Source organism: Phoenix dactylifera, chromosome 12 (genome assembly GCF_051530095.1).
Source record: "Phoenix dactylifera cultivar Ajwa chromosome 12, Ajwa_hap1_PhDact_Kaust_v1.1, whole genome shotgun sequence".
NCBI lineage: Eukaryota > Viridiplantae > Streptophyta > Magnoliopsida > Arecales > Arecaceae > Phoenix > Phoenix dactylifera.
In genome coordinates, this window is record NC_143201.1 from 16,568,550 (window position 1) to 16,585,414 (window position 16,865).

General features: G+C 38.4%; 1 protein-coding gene and 1 long non-coding RNA gene across 6 annotated transcripts; one reads left to right on the top strand and one right to left on the bottom strand.

The window, feature by feature from the left end:
- The first annotated feature begins 1,259 nt into the window (after window positions 1-1,259).
- LOC149751553 (uncharacterized) lies at window positions 1,260-9,673 on the top strand. 4 transcript variants are annotated; one of them, XR_016397938.1, is made up of 7 exons: window positions 1,260-1,418; window positions 1,631-1,713; window positions 5,260-5,443; window positions 7,496-7,746; window positions 7,872-7,915; window positions 8,939-9,228; window positions 9,347-9,673. It is a non-coding gene; the product is annotated as an uncharacterized LOC149751553 (long non-coding RNA). The 4 variants fall into 4 exon arrangements; XR_016397939.1 differs by having other exon boundaries at window positions 1,280-1,418; window positions 1,590-1,713; XR_016397936.1 differs by lacking the exon at window positions 5,260-5,443 and having other exon boundaries at window positions 1,276-1,418; window positions 1,590-1,713; window positions 8,843-9,228.
- On the bottom strand, window positions 9,023-14,045 carry MAP65-8 (microtubule-associated protein 65-8). Of its 2 annotated transcripts, none has more exons than XR_015972001.2 (11): window positions 13,613-14,005; window positions 13,287-13,490; window positions 12,932-13,177; window positions 12,625-12,843; window positions 11,280-11,438; window positions 10,989-11,148; window positions 10,747-10,898; window positions 10,562-10,649; window positions 10,392-10,465; window positions 9,595-9,736; window positions 9,023-9,521 (listed from the first exon to the last, which is right to left on the bottom strand). XR_015972001.2 is itself a non-coding variant. In XM_039123347.3 (11 exons), the coding sequence occupies exons 1-11, from the start codon at window positions 13,694-13,696 to the stop codon at window positions 9,201-9,203; spliced, it is 1,782 nt and encodes a 593-aa protein (XP_038979275.1). In that variant the 5' UTR covers window positions 13,697-14,045; the 3' UTR covers window positions 9,023-9,200. The 2 variants fall into 2 exon arrangements, 1 of the variants encoding a protein (XP_038979275.1); XM_039123347.3 differs by having other exon boundaries at window positions 9,662-9,736; window positions 13,613-14,045.
- Between the last annotated feature and the right edge of the window lie 2,820 nt (window positions 14,046-16,865).

A 16,865-nucleotide genomic window follows, 5' to 3' on the forward strand; every position in this document is an offset into this window, starting at 1 on the left:
TATAAAATTGGTGTGATGGCCAATGGTGGAGCCAGGGGTTCTTTGGTATGCAATAATTGCCCAGTGACTTCCCCCCTATCCTCCGCCTCCTTGTACTTAATGTTTCAAAGTACTATTCAATGCTGTTCTAAGTATCTTGGAATTCTTTTTTAAAAAGAATATTTCATTAAAGAGATTCCATGCACCCACAGATAACTCCTAATTCATTGGCTTCTTTTTGGAATATTAACTCGTAAAATATTGACTTGTTTTTGGAATGTTTTCTTAACTAAATAAGCCATCAACGCATAGAGATGTTCTTGTCAAATTAGAATTTCAATGAAGACAAACCTTCGAAATCCAGAAAAGTTTCTATAGTTGAGATCCTTTTCCCTTCTCTGTCCAAGTATTTTAGCGAATATATTAACAAAAGAGCCCTGTAAGTGGGCCAGAATACCCAATTGGTGACTTGGAATTACAAACTCCCATTGAAATTAGGTTACTGAGTTGCCTGGAAGCTAGTGACACTGCTTTTTGTCTTTATTCTTTAGTCCATATTGTCCTCAAATTTTTAAATACTTACTTATATGGTAAGTAAGTATTGGATAACCTGCTCGTAAGGATTTGCTGTTTCTTTTATGCCCATCATTTTATTGAAAAAAAAAGAAAAGCAGAACAGGAACAAGTACCCATTTGAGTTTTATTTGACGCATGCTTAGTTCTTTTGAATTATTTTTTTTCTAATTTCTAATGCCATTTTTTTTAATTCATTGACCATTACCCAGTACATGTTTCGGTTGTATGTACTGATTAATCTTGAGTAAACAAGTGCTGGTATTGTTTTTCAAATGTTCTAAATTTAGATGATAATTGTTGAACATTGCTTCATTGCACCCCCTCGCCTGCCCTTTCTCTGCTTAAAATCCTGGCTCTGCCCCTAGTGACAGCTTATTTAAGGCCAAGCTTTAAGGGTAAGCTTATCCAATTGATTTGTATCAATTGAATTCGGAAGATACTTATTTCTTAGAGCTATAAGTGTTCAACTTGTTTCATCAATAATGTATTGTTTGTGTAAGGGGTAGGTTGTACCATGTGCCTGCTCTGCTTATGCATGCATATGTGAAATTTTGCATGTGTGGATGCCTCTCTCTCATGCAATCATATATTATGATTTGCAGTTCTATCATGGTACAGGCCAAAATAGACATGTAGTTATTCTAATTTCTAAATGATCTTGTTATAAGCTCCACTAAATTTCTATTTTTGTTTTTTGAGTGTAGGACTAGAGACCAGGTTTATTCTTCCATTGATGCTGTGGAGTTGGCAGCAAAAACCTTCTGGTCTGCGGAAGTGATTGTGAATATGATTGTCCAGCTGTAGTGCAGTTATGGGATATTGAGTCTCCAGAATCCTGTCCATCTTTCCCTGCTAATGATTCTGTATGTTGTTTTTATTTGACTCCCAAAAATCTTACATATTCAACAGCTCACTGGCATAGTTTTTTCAACAGTATATTACACCATTGAAAACAAATCCAGCTTGCAACACTATAATAACAGGCGTAATCTGTTCTCTGATGCTCGGTTGACATTAATTTGTACGAATTTCAGGTTTGCAAGACAACTAACTAGTTGGATGCTATTTTGTGTAGGTGCTGGGGATGGGACTGATGGCTTATTTGATATCCAGAGTTGTGCTGCAATTAATCATTTCTCGGTGGGATCTGGTTACGAGGTGGTTTGTCTTTTCTGTAAAATACTTGGCTGAAATTTTATTATTATTTTTGGACTATTTTCTTAAACATCAATTTACTGGGATCATAACTGGTAAGATTTTATTTTTCTGACCATACTCAGGTACTTTTTGAGTTATGTCTTATGACTGCAGGCATTCAAACTTGAGGAAAATAGGTAAAGAATTTTGTTGGAGTTGGATTGATGCATAGTAGATGATGCTTGAGGCGCAAAAGTTTGGTTAAAGCTCCAACTGTTGAGATTAGTCTTTAGTAAATTTGGAAATGGAAGGCTTAGAAAATGGTAGAGGTAGCTCAGGAGAGAAGCCAGGTTTGATTGACCCCCCTACTTGATCGATGTTGCTTTCCCTCCCCATGGCATTGTGGTAAGCAAGGTTTGAAGTATCGAATCGGCACCTGTGCCGATAGGCCGGTGGTATGGTGTCTTTGTGCCGTGCCGCAGGGAAATCGGCCATGGAGGGGGAGAGAGAAAAGGAGAGAGGAAAAGAGAGAGGCTGGGATTGGGAGGAAGGGAGGGAGAGAGCGGAGAGCGTGGTAGAGAGAGAGAAGCGAGGGAGTGGGAGAGGGAGAATGAAAGATTAGAAAAGAGGGAGAGAGGGAATAAAGGAGAGAGGGAATAAGGGAGGGAGAGAGAGGGTAGAAGGGGGGAGAGAGAAGGAAGAAGAGAGGGAGAGGGAGGAAGGGAGGGAGAGAAAGGGAGAGGGTGGTGAAATAGGGCCAAAGTCGAAGCCTTCTCTCCTCCATACATCGGAATGGGGGTAGAGCCTCTGTTTCGAAAGGAAACAGGGGCTTTGGCCCCTTTTTATATTTTTTTGAAAAATTTTTGGAAGTTAGCATGTTGACTTCACTTAATTTTTTTTTAAAACATGATAAGCGAAGTCGGTAGTTGCTGTCGACTTTACTTAAAAAAATTTAAAAAGGACATTAAAAGAAGCTGAAGCCCTAGTTTCTTTTGAAACTAGAGCTCCGCCCCTGTTCTGATGCATGGAGGGAGGGCTTTGAAAGCCCTCTCTCCCCCTCCCTCGGCCTTGTTTTGGCAGCCCTCGCTCACCATTGCCCTCTCCCTCCCCCCTCTCTCTCTTTTTCTCTTCTCTCTCTCCCCCTCCTTCGCCGGTTTCTTGATTTGAAGTTTGGAATCATCTCGGTCTGCCGCCGGTACGGCTCGGTGTGCCCGAATTGGGCGGTACGAGACGGTTTCGTCGTCCTTGCTGATAAGTGTCTCCCCCTCTCCCTCTTTCCCTCCCTTCTTCCTCTCTCTCTCTCTCGTGCTTTGCTAAGGTTGGGGTTAGGGTTTCTCTTGACCCTCCCCTTCCTCCTTCCCTCCCTCTTTCTCGCTTGCTCTCACTCACTCTGCTAGGGCTAGGGTTAGGGTTAGGGTAAGGACTTAACCCTCAGTCCTCCCCTTTCCTCCCTCTCCCTCTCCCTCTCCCTCTCCCTCTTTCTCTCTCTTTTTCTCCCTCTTCCCCTTCCTCTCCTTATTTTCGGTACACCTTAGAGTGGCATGGTACGGACCCATACTAAATTGAACCGGTCATTGGCCGGTACAACCTCCCCGATATCGGTTCGGCGAATCTTGGTTATGCTGATTGTAGGATAGTTTAGTTGACTGAGATCAAGGTTCCAATCTTGGGTATCGGTTGGGCATCTTGAATTTTGACGTTTGTAGTTTTGTTGCTAAAAACAATTGACAAATAAAGCGAGTTAAGAAAACTCATGTTTCACATTTTAAAAAAAATGCATTTTTTTGGAATCATTTGATGTAGGATTTGGTATTTTAATGAAAGTCCAAAACTGCAAATTATTAATTCAAGGTACTACTCAATAAAGTCATGGTTTTTCCTATCTAATCAAGGTTCGCCGTACCGGTACCGGACTCCATATCGGTGCCACACTATCATAGTGTCGGTATGGTACGGTATGCGGTACGCCATCGGTACGGTATGGTATGCCCGATACTGTCCGGTACGGTACGGTACAGCATACCATGTATCTAATATGACTGTAAATATCTATGAGTAAAATGCATAAGTATCAAATTACACCGAGTTTGTAACCTTATATGATATTTGCCATTTACTTTTAAAATTATTCTGATTCTCCTAATTCTCCAGCTTTGTCTTATCCTTGGCCTTACCTTTATTGTCATGCTTGTGCTTTGCTCAAAATCCTTATGGTCTATACTTCTATACTGCTTCCCAAGCATCTATCTGTTAATTAGGTTCACTGTTGATGCATTTTGCGATCTTTGAATACTTTGTCTATCCCTATTTTCTTATTCTTTTTTCCTCGATTGGTTCTTATAACTCTTATCACCATCCCTTGCCCATCCTTCATAGACGATGATTGTGACAATTTGTCGGTATTTCTAGTTTTTACTATTAAGATTCTTAACTTTATTATTAGCTTGTCCAACATCCATGATTGCCAGCGTATGTGTTTGACAGGCTTTGAACTCTTTGGTGAATGAACATATAATTAGAATCTTGTTCCTCGTGTAAACAAGGTTTACTTATGTTGTGTACTGTTCTGAAATATCAAGTTTCTCTATGACGGTTGAATTGTGAATTTTGAGGCCTATCCCATTGCTCTTTGCTTTACTATGGCATATTTCTTGTTCTATTTTCAATTTTCAAGGTTATGCTTCTCGTGATGACTAACATTTCTATTTTCATTATCTGACTTTGATGCCTTGCAATTAACATGGTTGTTGCCTTCATTTTCCTGTCATCTCCTTACTGTACATTTTGATGTGACAAATAGATGACAATATGTGATTGACTTCCACATTTTCAGCCATGACTTCCCACGTACCTTATTGTTCCATATATTTAGTTTATTAGGTATCCTTTACTCTGTTTAATAAGATTTGGATACTATGTTCACACTATCTAAATTACAAATTTTCATCCTTGATCCACTATGGGATAGAGGTGTAACATAATTGTACTTTATATGTTTGGATTGCATACATATGGTCATCCTTTGCGGGTTAGCCTTGGCATAATAGTAAAGTTGTTCTATTGCGACCTGGATGTCACGGGTTCGAAACATGGAAATAGCCTCTCCATGCATGGTGGTAAGGTTGTGTATATTTGACCCTCCCCAGATCCTATAATAGTAGGAGCCTTGTGCACTAGGCTGCCCATTTTCATGGTTGTCCTATGTGTATGAGTTACACCATTGGCGTAAATTACTTGAGAATCAAATGTAATATGTTAGGAGTATGGTTTGCATAGCTGTCTAATAACACTCATTGTTGCATCCTTTTAACTACTTATCCTCATCCCCCTCCCCCAATCCTAGAAGTTCAGCGTATGACAACTTTTTGGTTTTAGATTGGTGTGAATTTGGCAAATTCCGAGAAATCCTAGCTGCATTTTGCCTGATAATATAGTGATGCTCCAAAATGAACTTCTAATTTTGCCTTTTGTTTAATTTTTGGTTTTATCTTTTATTTTATTTTGATCTCTCTTTTTTTTGCAGCTTTTAAGTTTTATTTGATGTGTATTTATATTTCTTTATTGCAGGTGACATCTGTTTCATTTAGTGGTTGCGATACCTATTTTGTTGCCTCTATCAAATAATACCTACCAATAAACTGTGAGAAGGTTTCTCCAGATGCATCTTGTCAAAGCAATGATATGCGTTTCTTTAGGCCTCTACATTGTTTGAGCAAATGCCTACTGCATAACATGCTAATCAACTGCCAGGGTGAGTTTCTGACTTTGTTGCATACTATTTATACCATTGAACTTCTATCTTTTCAAAGAAGCCCGATGGCATCAACCATTTGGTAATCTGATGCGAATCTATCTTCATATCATTGATTCAAACTAAATTGGTCAAAGTACTTATTTACTAATATTACTGGGTCAAAAGCTAATAAAACATGATGGTTTCATCCAAGATTCGCTCTCTTGGTACCGGACTGGTATCAGTACCGGACTGGTATCGGTACCATCCTATTATAGTGTTGGTATGTGGTACAGTATGAGACGACGAGACGTACTGAGTGTCCATATGGTATGAGACTGCATACTGGTATGGTATGTCCTGATACGGTACGATACATGCCGGTATAGTATGGTACCGATAGTACAACAAGTAGTTCTCTAATTTATTTTGAACATTAAGTACCATAACAAAAATTGTCTTCTTGAGTTTGATATGTAAGAAATGGCTTTATAGGAGAAAGATGGACTTACATTATTATACATGTATTTTAAATCTTCTGTTGCATGCTATTAAAAAAATGAAGGACATCGATCAAAAACTTGAATAATTTTAGGTGTAAGAGTGCGTTAGGTATATCTTTTTATATATGGGCTGCAATTGTATGGATTTGGGCCTGGTTGATTGCCCGGATCATGCATAACATTCATTTAAAGTGGTTGGTTCTCCCACTTGTGGGCATTTTGGTTTATCTAAGATTAAAGGGGAGAATATTATGGGCATTGTGCCTATGCATTCCTTTCCTCTTTCCCCTTCCTCTCCTTCCATTACTACTTTCTCTACTCCTTGTTCATTCTACTTTTGGGCCTTGCACCATCATTTGAGACTCATACAATTGTTAAATGCTTAGAGCCACAAAGAGTCCAGCTCAAAGTATGCCGTATTGGTCGCTACTGATCGTATAGGTATATAGTCTTATACCATACCGACACTAAGCATGCTTCATGATCTCACACCATACTGCATACCAACATTATAATAGGATGGTACCAGTACGGGGTTCGGTATCGAGATGGCGAATCTTGATCCAGCTGGTTCTTCTCTTTATATTTCTATATAAAAACGTGCCTTCAAATACATTGGATTATCATTTAAAATATGTAGTACTTTGGTGTCCCGTAAAGATTGAAGAAGAAATGATAAACATGCTCTTTCATGTTAAACAAACAAATAGAATTATTAACCTATAGTCAATGACTTCTATGATCTGAGTCCACAGTCCTTATCTGTTTGGTAGGCAATCTCATCAAGATATGCTACGTTGATACTGGGCACAATGCTAGTATCCTACTATACGGTACACCTCTATATGGAAACACGATACACCGTTGAAGGTGAGATAGTGGCTATACTATGTGTCAGCATAGTGCTATATCGAGCCTTGATGCTATACCGTTATCTTACCATATGGTACAGTATGCTTGGTACCAAGTTTTATGGCTTGGTACAGTAAACCTTGATTATCATTGAGTGATCTTTAATGGACAACACTTTCAATAGCAATAGAATAATGGGCTATACACCATAGGCATGAACATTTTATTGTTGGACATCTTGTTGAATGCCTAACAAATATGACATGGACATGCACAATGACAATCAGGTATTGTATGATCTCATAGTGAGTCAGTATTATGAAGCTTGAGAATTGCAAGCATTAAGCATGAACAGAGCAAGAACAATTAAAGGAGTGCTTACAAGGGAATGACTTGGTTTGTAAAATTGAAATATTCAAAAGTGAAACGGCATGAAACTTATGAGGATTTGGAGAAGCTTGCCTTTGCAGAAGATTTAGCTGTTGATGCATGAAAATTGCGAAGGGTTTAATTTATAAAGCCAACCTTTAATGGACATAATATAGCTTATTGCTTATTAATCATAAATCCCTATATTGCTAACTTTTTTATTTTATTTTATTGTTATATAACTGCTTTTTGTTTATGGATGGTTTTATGTTGTGCAATGAGTTGTACATGTCTTATGACATCTGTTTGTCATATTCACTGATATGTTTTATTTATTTATTTTTAGATTGTGTGCAGTCATGTTGATGAGGGTGATCAAGGTGTAAATGATGCTCAGTGGCTTCAAAGGGAGCCTGTATTGGTTACCGTGAGCGGTTATGGGGAGTAATTCATTTCCTTAAAATTTTTCTCTATTCTCCATCATGCTTATAACTGATCTTAATGAATTAATATATATATAGCATGGCAATGTGGGATGTTGTCCTCGGTCATCCTTGTGTCAGGCATATCATCAACCATACAAGATGTGTTAATACCGTACATTCGTAATCTCTTTCTTTATTGCAGTAAATTATATCTGCTGTGGCCTTTTATTGATGATGATTCGTTTCTTTGGTCCCTTGGTCCTAGGATTAAATGATACATTTGATTGTGAATTGCAGGTTGCAATGTCTCCAAATGATGAATACTTATGCACAGAAAAGTTGTAAGTTATCTAAGTTGCCTTAGATAAATTTCTAAATCTATACTACGTATGTAACTGGTATGCTTGTATCCATTCATGAATAAACTTCATGCACATGATGATGTGCGCGCTTGCACAATAAAGGTACTTAATAGTGGAGTAAAGGAACTTATTTCTACCATTGTATTGGTAGAGCTAGACAAAAATTGTCTCTAGCAATAACTTCAACAATAATCTTAAACTTGTTTCCATCAAATTCAAATTGCCTAGTCGAGTATCTAATTAGATGTATTCTTATGATACTCCTCACACATATTGGAATTCTCGCACCGATTCAAGATAGAAGTAATATGGTTTGCATTTCCAGAGTCATCCTTAAAATTTTTCTAAGAATGATGAAAAAGAAATGTAAAAAGAATGCAGTTGAACTGTCCTCAGCCTTTGTTACCAGAAGCTCCCTGTTTTTTTGATTGGATGATCAAATCATAATGTGGGCAAGTTTCTCAATTAATTGAATGGTTGCTCTGTCCATCTTCTGAGTGTCTCTTCCCTGTCAAACACGATATTATTATTTGTTGTCTGGCAATTAGATCATGCCAAGTAATGCTAATTGGGAGAACCGCTCCATACTTGTTATGCAACTTGTACTTGCCTTTTGTAGTTTCTAGGCCTAGTTCACAGTTATAATTAGATCTTTAACCAATTTAGTTGTTATTGATGTTAAGTATGTTGTTACGTGCATTTATGAATTATTTTATTATGACAGTTTATTTAATGGGACACTAATATATGTGCATGTGAAAAGGTTGGAAGCATTGATGCTCATCAGAGAAGTTCCCTCGAACCACATGTCTTGAATCATGAACTTGCCATTTAACACTGATACAAATATGCCTTTTAACTCCGTCTTGTTGATTGTTTTGCCTGATATATTAATTTGGTTCACAGGTTTTGTATCAAAATAACAATAGAAGTGCCCATAAAAAATGGCACCTATGTCACCCACTGACTGGGAACGTTTATCATCTTTTCACCATATGGCAGATTCTGAGTTCTGTGGTGCGAAATGAGTTGGGGGATGCTAACAGTAAATGCAGCAATTTAGTCATTCCCTCATGCAATCAACAATTTTTGGGAAACCGGTTGAGGCCTGGGATGTAGGATATGATGTCTTGTAATTGTTGTAGTAACACACAGGATTTTCTCTTACAAGCATCTTTATTTTCCAAACAACCATATTTTTTTTTTCTTCTCTACTGATACGATCTTATGATGAAGCAAGACAACTTTTCCTAGCTAAGAAAAGTCATGGAGATGATGGGCCTGAAATTGTGGTAGAGATTTCTGATGCTGTCTCTGTTCTAAATTTACGGACATGGTTGTACTTAACCAACATGCTCTCCACCTGTTTCTTCCGACCCATTTTGTTGAAATTTGGTCCTTGTGTTGCAGAATTAATTTTCGATCTTTGATGCTGGTTCGTGATAGACAGCCTCCTGTATGAAGGGGAATAACTGCTGAAACTGCTATTTAAGCTCCTGTTTGAAAGAGGACTGGCGCTTGTGTTTGTCCTTGAGCTAAACTTGTCCTGCTGTGCTGCAACCTGAGCCTGTACCTTCTTTCTCTCCTGTACCAAAATCATATTATTTGTGTGTAATATTATGAAAGTGGTATTCATGATTTGATACCGTTACAATTACCAGTCTGTCCTATGAAGGATCCTCATAGGACCTTCCAATTTTCTTTTGTTCCTCATGAAAAACTTACTCTTTGCCTGTACTTCTCTTCTTCCTTTTCCTGTCTCATCAAAGTGTATTGCTGAAGCATAGCCAAAAGAGGCGCCTGCGAAGTCACAGAAAGATTGGTTGATGTTGTGGAATTAGGAGGATGCTGAAAAAAATAATTTGAACTGTTCTTTTTTGGAAATCAAATGGAATTGATATTTGGACTCAAGAAGTCTACATTTAAGGAGTATATTGTCTGCCCCAGATCCTTGATTCCTTTCTCAGCCACCCGGCACAGAAAATTACTTAATAATTGCTATATGTTATCGCACAAAATGATATGTAGCTAGACATACTGATGCAGTTTTTACTTACTGGTTTTTCAAATAGTGATTTCCCTTTAGTGGAATTATATTGATCCTAGTACATGGTTTAACCAACATGATAATGTTGGCTGTGTTGTTTTAACAATTTATTTAAACAAATGCATATCTTGGGCTGTATAAAAACAGAACTTTGGAGCTTTTAAATCTTTTTAAGGCTTAAACCTTCATGCTGTATAGTTGAAAAATGGAGGTAACCATAATAAAAATTCATAATTATTTTTGTCTGAGTTTCTGTTGCATTTAAGTTTTAGCTTGACACCAGAATATCTGAACTTCACAATGAGATACAAAAGATGCTTCATGGGTTGTCACGAGCAAGTTGTATGCATGATCTTAACAAAAGGGTAAAATCCAGAGTATGTTTCTCAAAAGGGTTTTGTGTCTGACCTCATCATACAAGAAAACTTTCTTCCTTTCCTCTTCCCAAATTCTAGTCTTGGTCATCAGCGATTCGACCAAAGCTGCATTTAGATCATATCAGTTTATGTTGCATCATCATTCTTGATTTTTTTTTTTGGTATAATCATCATTCTTGATTTACTACAATCAATTCTTACCTGGAATCTTGTTGACTATAATTCTAGCACGCTCTGCGCGTTTCAAGTTTTTGTGAGCCCCTCTGCTTACCGAGTAACGATTCTCATCCTGTAAACAGTTCATTTATCAAAATGACATGACATGAGAGTTTAGTATATCAGGGATAATGCTGGACAAGTATGTATTTTGATGGATTAGGAATGACCCTGCTGTACTCTTCCAGCCAGCGTTCTTCCTCGCATGAAGCCATCCACTTGTTGACCTTCTCCATTATGTCTTTCCGGCTGCAAGCCTCTTCTTTTGCTTTAGATATATGCTCTTCCATGCACATGAGGAGGTCAGAATGGTCCATCTCACCTTCAGGTAGTGCATGTAAATTTTTTGGATTACTGAAAGTAACATTGAGAATTCTTGAATCATTAAAAAAAATTGAAGCAAGAGGCCCACCAGATATGATAAGTTTCATAATATTTTCCATCTCAGACTGAGGGGGTACTTCCATGTGAGATTTCTTGCATATGCCCTGGAGTTCAATTTGCTTTTTAAAGAATAGCTCTTTCATCTTGCTTGCTTTTAACTGATCCAATCTCTCTACTTCAGACTCAGCCTGGATTATGTTTCAAGCAAAGCTGGGCCATTTAAGCAGCCAGAATAGACTAAATACTGAAACAGTTATTAAAGAAGATTTGAAACATATTCTTAATCCTCAGGTTTTATGATGTGGACAAGTGCCTGTACCTGGTGGATTATGTCGAGGGTAAGGCTTCCAGGGCCTAAAGTGTAACTTACTGAGGCTGATGATGAAAAAAATTTGATATGAGAAAATGGTTGCTGGTCCTCCATGGGTGTATCCAAAAGATTCCACAAATTTGTCAATGCTTTCCCAAGCCTGTGAAGCTGCAAATATGCAGTTTCTGTAATTTTCAGTTGAAACTATTGCACACTGTGCTATCATTCGCATCTACAGCAATTAACTGATTGTGGAAATGGTGAGTGAGTAACGTTATGATCAAGAAAAATTTCATGACTGGAAAAACTAGTTTGGAATTTGAATCTAAACAATTAATCATATTGGTGCTCCGCTACAAAAATTTTGTTTCAATCCATCTTTTGATAATTCAGTAATTTCAAGTTTGTGCATTGTATGACATCAATCCAAATCATCTCAAATGCAACCTTCAACCTTGAAATGCTGCGGCTATTATATTAAATCTGTCTTGAAAATGATCTTGAACCTTAAAATGCCTGATATGTATCTTTCTCATCTAAAATAAGAAATATCATTTAGAATCTCAGTTCAAGAAATTTCTTAGACCATGGATCAGTCAAACATTGTGTCAACATTCTTACCACATTTCTGTGAAAAAAGAGCTACAATATGATTTTTAAAGAGCGTAATTTCAATCTTATTCAACATAAGTGATCCTTGTTTATTCTACAAAATGTTACAAATATTCTGGTGATACTAAGGTTCATCTAATAATTATATGAAATCAGATGCAAAAGATCTTGTTCTATTCCTATTATAGGATTCTTATGGATATTTGGTTCTGATTGTCTTAATTTGTTTGTTTTTTTAACTGAGTTCTATTCACAATTTCATAATGCTATGTATTACTATAAAGTGACCAGATTCACACATTTCTGATCTGACTTTTTTTCAACCATTTATTTGGATGCTTGCAAATTACAACAAATTGATTCTCTTCTTCTTCCAGGGGATTAACGGTGGAAGCACCATGAAGCAGACTTAACAGGGTTAAACACATGGGAAACAGCTCCAAGATTCAAACCCAGAGCATCCACCCATTTGGAGAGGTCCAACCACTGGGCTATAGCCATTTTGCACTGGCAGCAAATATGAATACTTTATGGTGTTGCATATTGTTACAATATGAATATTTTGGATTTTGCATTTACCTTTTCATAAACTATTAATACTTGTTGTGCAAAGCTCAGCAGCTTACAAGCTATGTAACTTATACAACATTAATGGTTGTCTTCATTTCCTACTTCCTGTTGCTATGTTACTCGAATGCTCACATAAGGCGAAAAGCATGGGAGGGAAGGTAAAAAAAATCACCTTTTCCATTCTCTTTTGCTTCTCATCTTTGAGTTGCTGTACTGTGCTTTTGAGTCTGTCCAAAATTGTGTCACTAATATTCTTTGATTGCTGTCCGCTTGAACCATGCAATAAGCTCGGGTGAACATCAGTAATGATTTTCGAGGAATCCATCCCCATTGTTTCAGCATGCTGATGCACCTCATTTATGTACTCTTCCACTTTCCGGAGCCTATCATTCTTTCAGAATGAAAGAAAGAAAGAAAGGAAAAAAAATCATGTCACGTTAAGAGGGGTACAAGTATTTTTTCAGATTAATTCCAAGTACCTTTTCCTTGTGAAGTCTCTGAAATTCATGTTGATATTCCTCGAGTTTCTTCAGTGAGAGATCACCTTCATTCACAACAACACTATCATATTCTGAGTGACCTGCAATCTCTGATGAAATCCTTTGGATTTGTGTCTGCACCTCCCGGAACTGGTTCATCCTGATTTCTTTTCTCATCTGCATTTCTCGAAGGGCAGGAGTAATCGAATCAAGCTGCTCCTTTAGTGTCCCTGTCAATTTTTCTGGCTGTACAAGATATGTACTACTTAGTACATGTAAAGCAAGACATGTCCTAATTTGATGGTATCTATTGCATTTGATGCATATGATAGAGATCATTGTTGTTAGAGCTCACTCTTCCTGGTAATGATCGCTCTCCAAGGGAAAGCAGAAGATTAGTTAACTCAGCTTCTGAATCAGCCAGTGCTTGATGTAGTCGAACTCTAGAGATATTAGCACTGTCAACTTTTCTCCTATAAACTTCCAAACATTCCTGTTCCAGTTCAAGGAGAACTCTCTCTCGCTCAAGCTGATCTTGCCCAACCTCATCCCAAATCAGCTATTCAGTTCCAGCAGCTCATCAAATTTAGCAAGAAGAAATCAGTAAAGTACATAGTATTCAACCAAGAACCTTAATTCTTTTCGAAAGATCAAGAACCTTAAATTTCACAACAAACTAACCTTCAATTCTTGGAGTAGATAGGCACAAGAGGACTCTGGCAATGCAGAACTTGGAAAATTTGCAGGCATTTGAAATGATCCCATTTCACAGAACTTTTTGTAATATTATAAACTGATGAATTACCGAGAACAGGTTGTTGATGTTTGTTTCTGATGGAGTACTAGATGGACTTGGAGATGCATTATCTAGGATAGCAGGCAGCAGGAGAAAACAGGAGTAAAAAGAGAGGTGGGGAAGGTGTGGATGGATGGTGGAAGTGGCTTTGGATGTCAGTTTTGCTTAGAAGACAAGTAGACTGTCATTGGTGGGTGCTGCCTTGAGCTGGAACAAAATCTGAAGCTTTGTGAACAAGGGTCACAAGCTATCCCTTTTTCTTCTCTCTTTGCGGGGCCTCTTCCCCTTAGTTTTATTCTAGTTGATATTCTCCTGCTTGGATGGAAAGCTGAGGTTTCCCATTCATATGATGGCTTCTTTGCACCTTTGATAAATGTTTTGGATGGAGGCTTCTTTCTGAAGTGGAACTTGTAGCTAAAGCTTTACAAATAAGCTGTCCTTTCTTGAAGAACTTGTGTGGTGACCTATATACATTAAAGATTTCTGATGCTCTTTGCCCTCTTTGAGACTGCAACATTCTATCTGCATGATAGTTACTGATGGTTTTTAGAATCAACTGGTAGAGCTTAGAGTAACAGGAATATCTTTTGAGGAAGGACTGATTGCTCCTTCCACATTGACTATTAGAATGGGATTGGCAAAATTTGCTATGGTTGTCCAGGCCATTGTGGGTCTCTCTTGCTTCCTTCCGTACTATCATCAGCTTAGATCACAAGAGACATCAAGGTTATCCATAACCTGCTTTTCTTATGTCGCCATGTCGACTACATATGATATGCATAAGTAAATATTGGACTCTGTGGAGACAAACTTTGGAGTAGATGGATCCACATACTCCATCAATCATTGTTAAATTGTAAAAAAAGGAATCAAAATTTCGTAGCATGAGTTACTTATCTAATAAACTATATAATGGATTCATTTGATGCAAATTGATTCCCCTGTTAATCTTATATTAGTTTAGCCTTGATTAATGGAAGCTGTCTCTTTGTTTTAGCTTGCTTAGTTAGATGTCTTTGGTTAACTAAACATTTTTGCCTCAGATAAGTTTAACATAAACTCCTACTTTAGCTAAACTAAATAAAGTGTCATCTCTACAGAAATGTTTTTTTTAACCTGTTTAAAAATGGAAAAAAGTGACTTGCATCAGAAAGAGACTACTTTTTTGAGTTAATCTGGAGATGGTCTTTTCCTTTTCAAAGTAAGCTATCTTTTCACATGCTCCAAATAACCTTTTGTTTTGTGGTGTTTTGGTGGGGTTGCTGATTAGGAAAACAAAGCGCAAGACTGAAGGAAAAAAAATTAAAGCATATACTTGGAGTATTGCAACTGTAAAGGTTTAGTGTTTAAGTGAAAAAGAACAAGTAGTGATTTACCACTTCGTTGGAAATCCAACTATAATAAGATCCTGTTTGCATATTCCTGTAAGATTATCCTGCAGAAATCGGGCATGTTGGCCTGCTTAGCCCAAATCCCAATCTATGGGCCTTATTAGTCTGCACTCATATGATCTGGGCTGGGAGGGTGTTGGGTTGATGTAGGCTCTACCTAAATAGGCTGCCCCATCCAAAGATCAACCTAATTCGACTGGATTTTCCTGCCTTTATGGAGTAGAAGACCAATCTTAAGACATCCATAGGGTTCTTGAGCATTTTTGAGTAAGAAGATATATTTCAATTCTTTATTATGGTAAATAATATTCTCATTCTCAGAAAGAAAATGCTTTTTTTTTTTGGTAAAAATGACAATTCATATAGATCTAACGTGAGTACAACCTGCGAAATCAAAAGATAATAAGGAGTACAAAGGAGACGGTATATCTGCTACTGATGTCCAGAGGAACTCTTCGAAATTTCGGACGACAAAAGAGGAGACCTAGTCTGCTGCCTGGTTCGCCTCCCAAAACACATGTGCTGCCTGAAACTCGTTCAGCTCCTGGGCTAGTCTGCGAGTCTCCCGGATAAGAGGATGGCCATCACCGTACCTGTACACTCCTCGGATCCAATCGATCACAATGGAAGAGTCGCCCTCAAGGCACACACACTCGGTTCCAAGTATCCGCATCGCGTAGGATATACCCTTCCAGGCTGCCTGAAGCTCAGCACCCACTACCGTGAGTCTAGGTGTACGATGACCGCCAGCTGTTATCAGCCTGCCCAGATTATCTCTGATCACAAATCCAACACCTCCAGACACACCATCCACTGAATAACTATTATCAAAGTTTACGTTGAGATGACCAAGAGGTGAGGGCACCAAATCAATAAGGGCAAACCTAGACACCGTGGCAGCGGAAAGAGTACCCTAGATATCCTTGGCCATCCCAGAAGAGAAACTAGCGGCAGTTGAGGTGACCTCCTCCGCGTGAAGCATAGCTCTGTCCACTACAGTCCTCGGAGTCGACCTCCTACCCTTAAATTGATCAGCATTCCTGTCCAACCAAATATAATAAGCCAAGTATGCTTGAAAGACCCCCACCTCAGAGTACTGGGACTCCACATGGATCCTCACAGCAAATGAATCAGATCTTGTGCCGACACCACTGAGTGAAGAAGCGGTGTAGAAGACCTGCTCCAAACCTTCCTAGCCCTAGGACACCACAAAAAGACATGATCAATGGTCTCCTCGGTATCCATGCACACCTCGTAGCACTATGTGATCCGCACACCCCGTCTGGCCAATAAGCTCCTGGTCGGTAGGCAACCCCATGTCACTTTCCAAATGAAGAGTGCCACACACGGGTGAATCCGCATCCTTCAAATCCATCCTACCTCAATCTGCCGGGCAGGCTCCTTACTAATCAAGGCATGAAGATTCCTGACCCGCACCCGCACCTGCACCCGCCCCATCGGCAACCAAACTAACCTGTCGGGCTCCTCCCGAGCCGTGACCAGTAAGGCCAGGATCATCTCTACTGAAAGAAAGCAGGTAGAGGGAATGAAAAAGAGAGCGGGTGCAAGAAACACATAAGAAGGAATAGGAGGAAGTGGTCCTAAAATCTAGGGCATTTTGTTTGTTTGTTTTGAGTTATCTAATATTGGAATAAATAGAATTGGTGGGCTTCTAGCGGACAAATCTTTGGTGCATAGCCACTCATCTGTCATTCACTAGCAGGCTGAAATTTAATTGTGCAAATCT

Bases quoted from the DNA above. Each gene is read 5' to 3' on its own strand.
- MAP65-8 (XM_039123347.3), bottom strand. From the start codon at position 13,696: ATGGGATCATTTCAAATGCCTGCAAATTTTCCAAGTTCTGCATTGCCA. The intron at 10,899-10,988 runs GTGGGCCTCTTG...CACTACCTGAAG, and splicing joins TATGAAACTTATCATATCTG to GTGAGATGGACCATTCTGAC. The intron at 9,522-9,661 runs GTAAGTTTTTCA...ATTTTGGTACAG, and splicing joins AAGAGAAGTACAGGCAAAGA to GAGAGAAAGAAGGTACAGGC.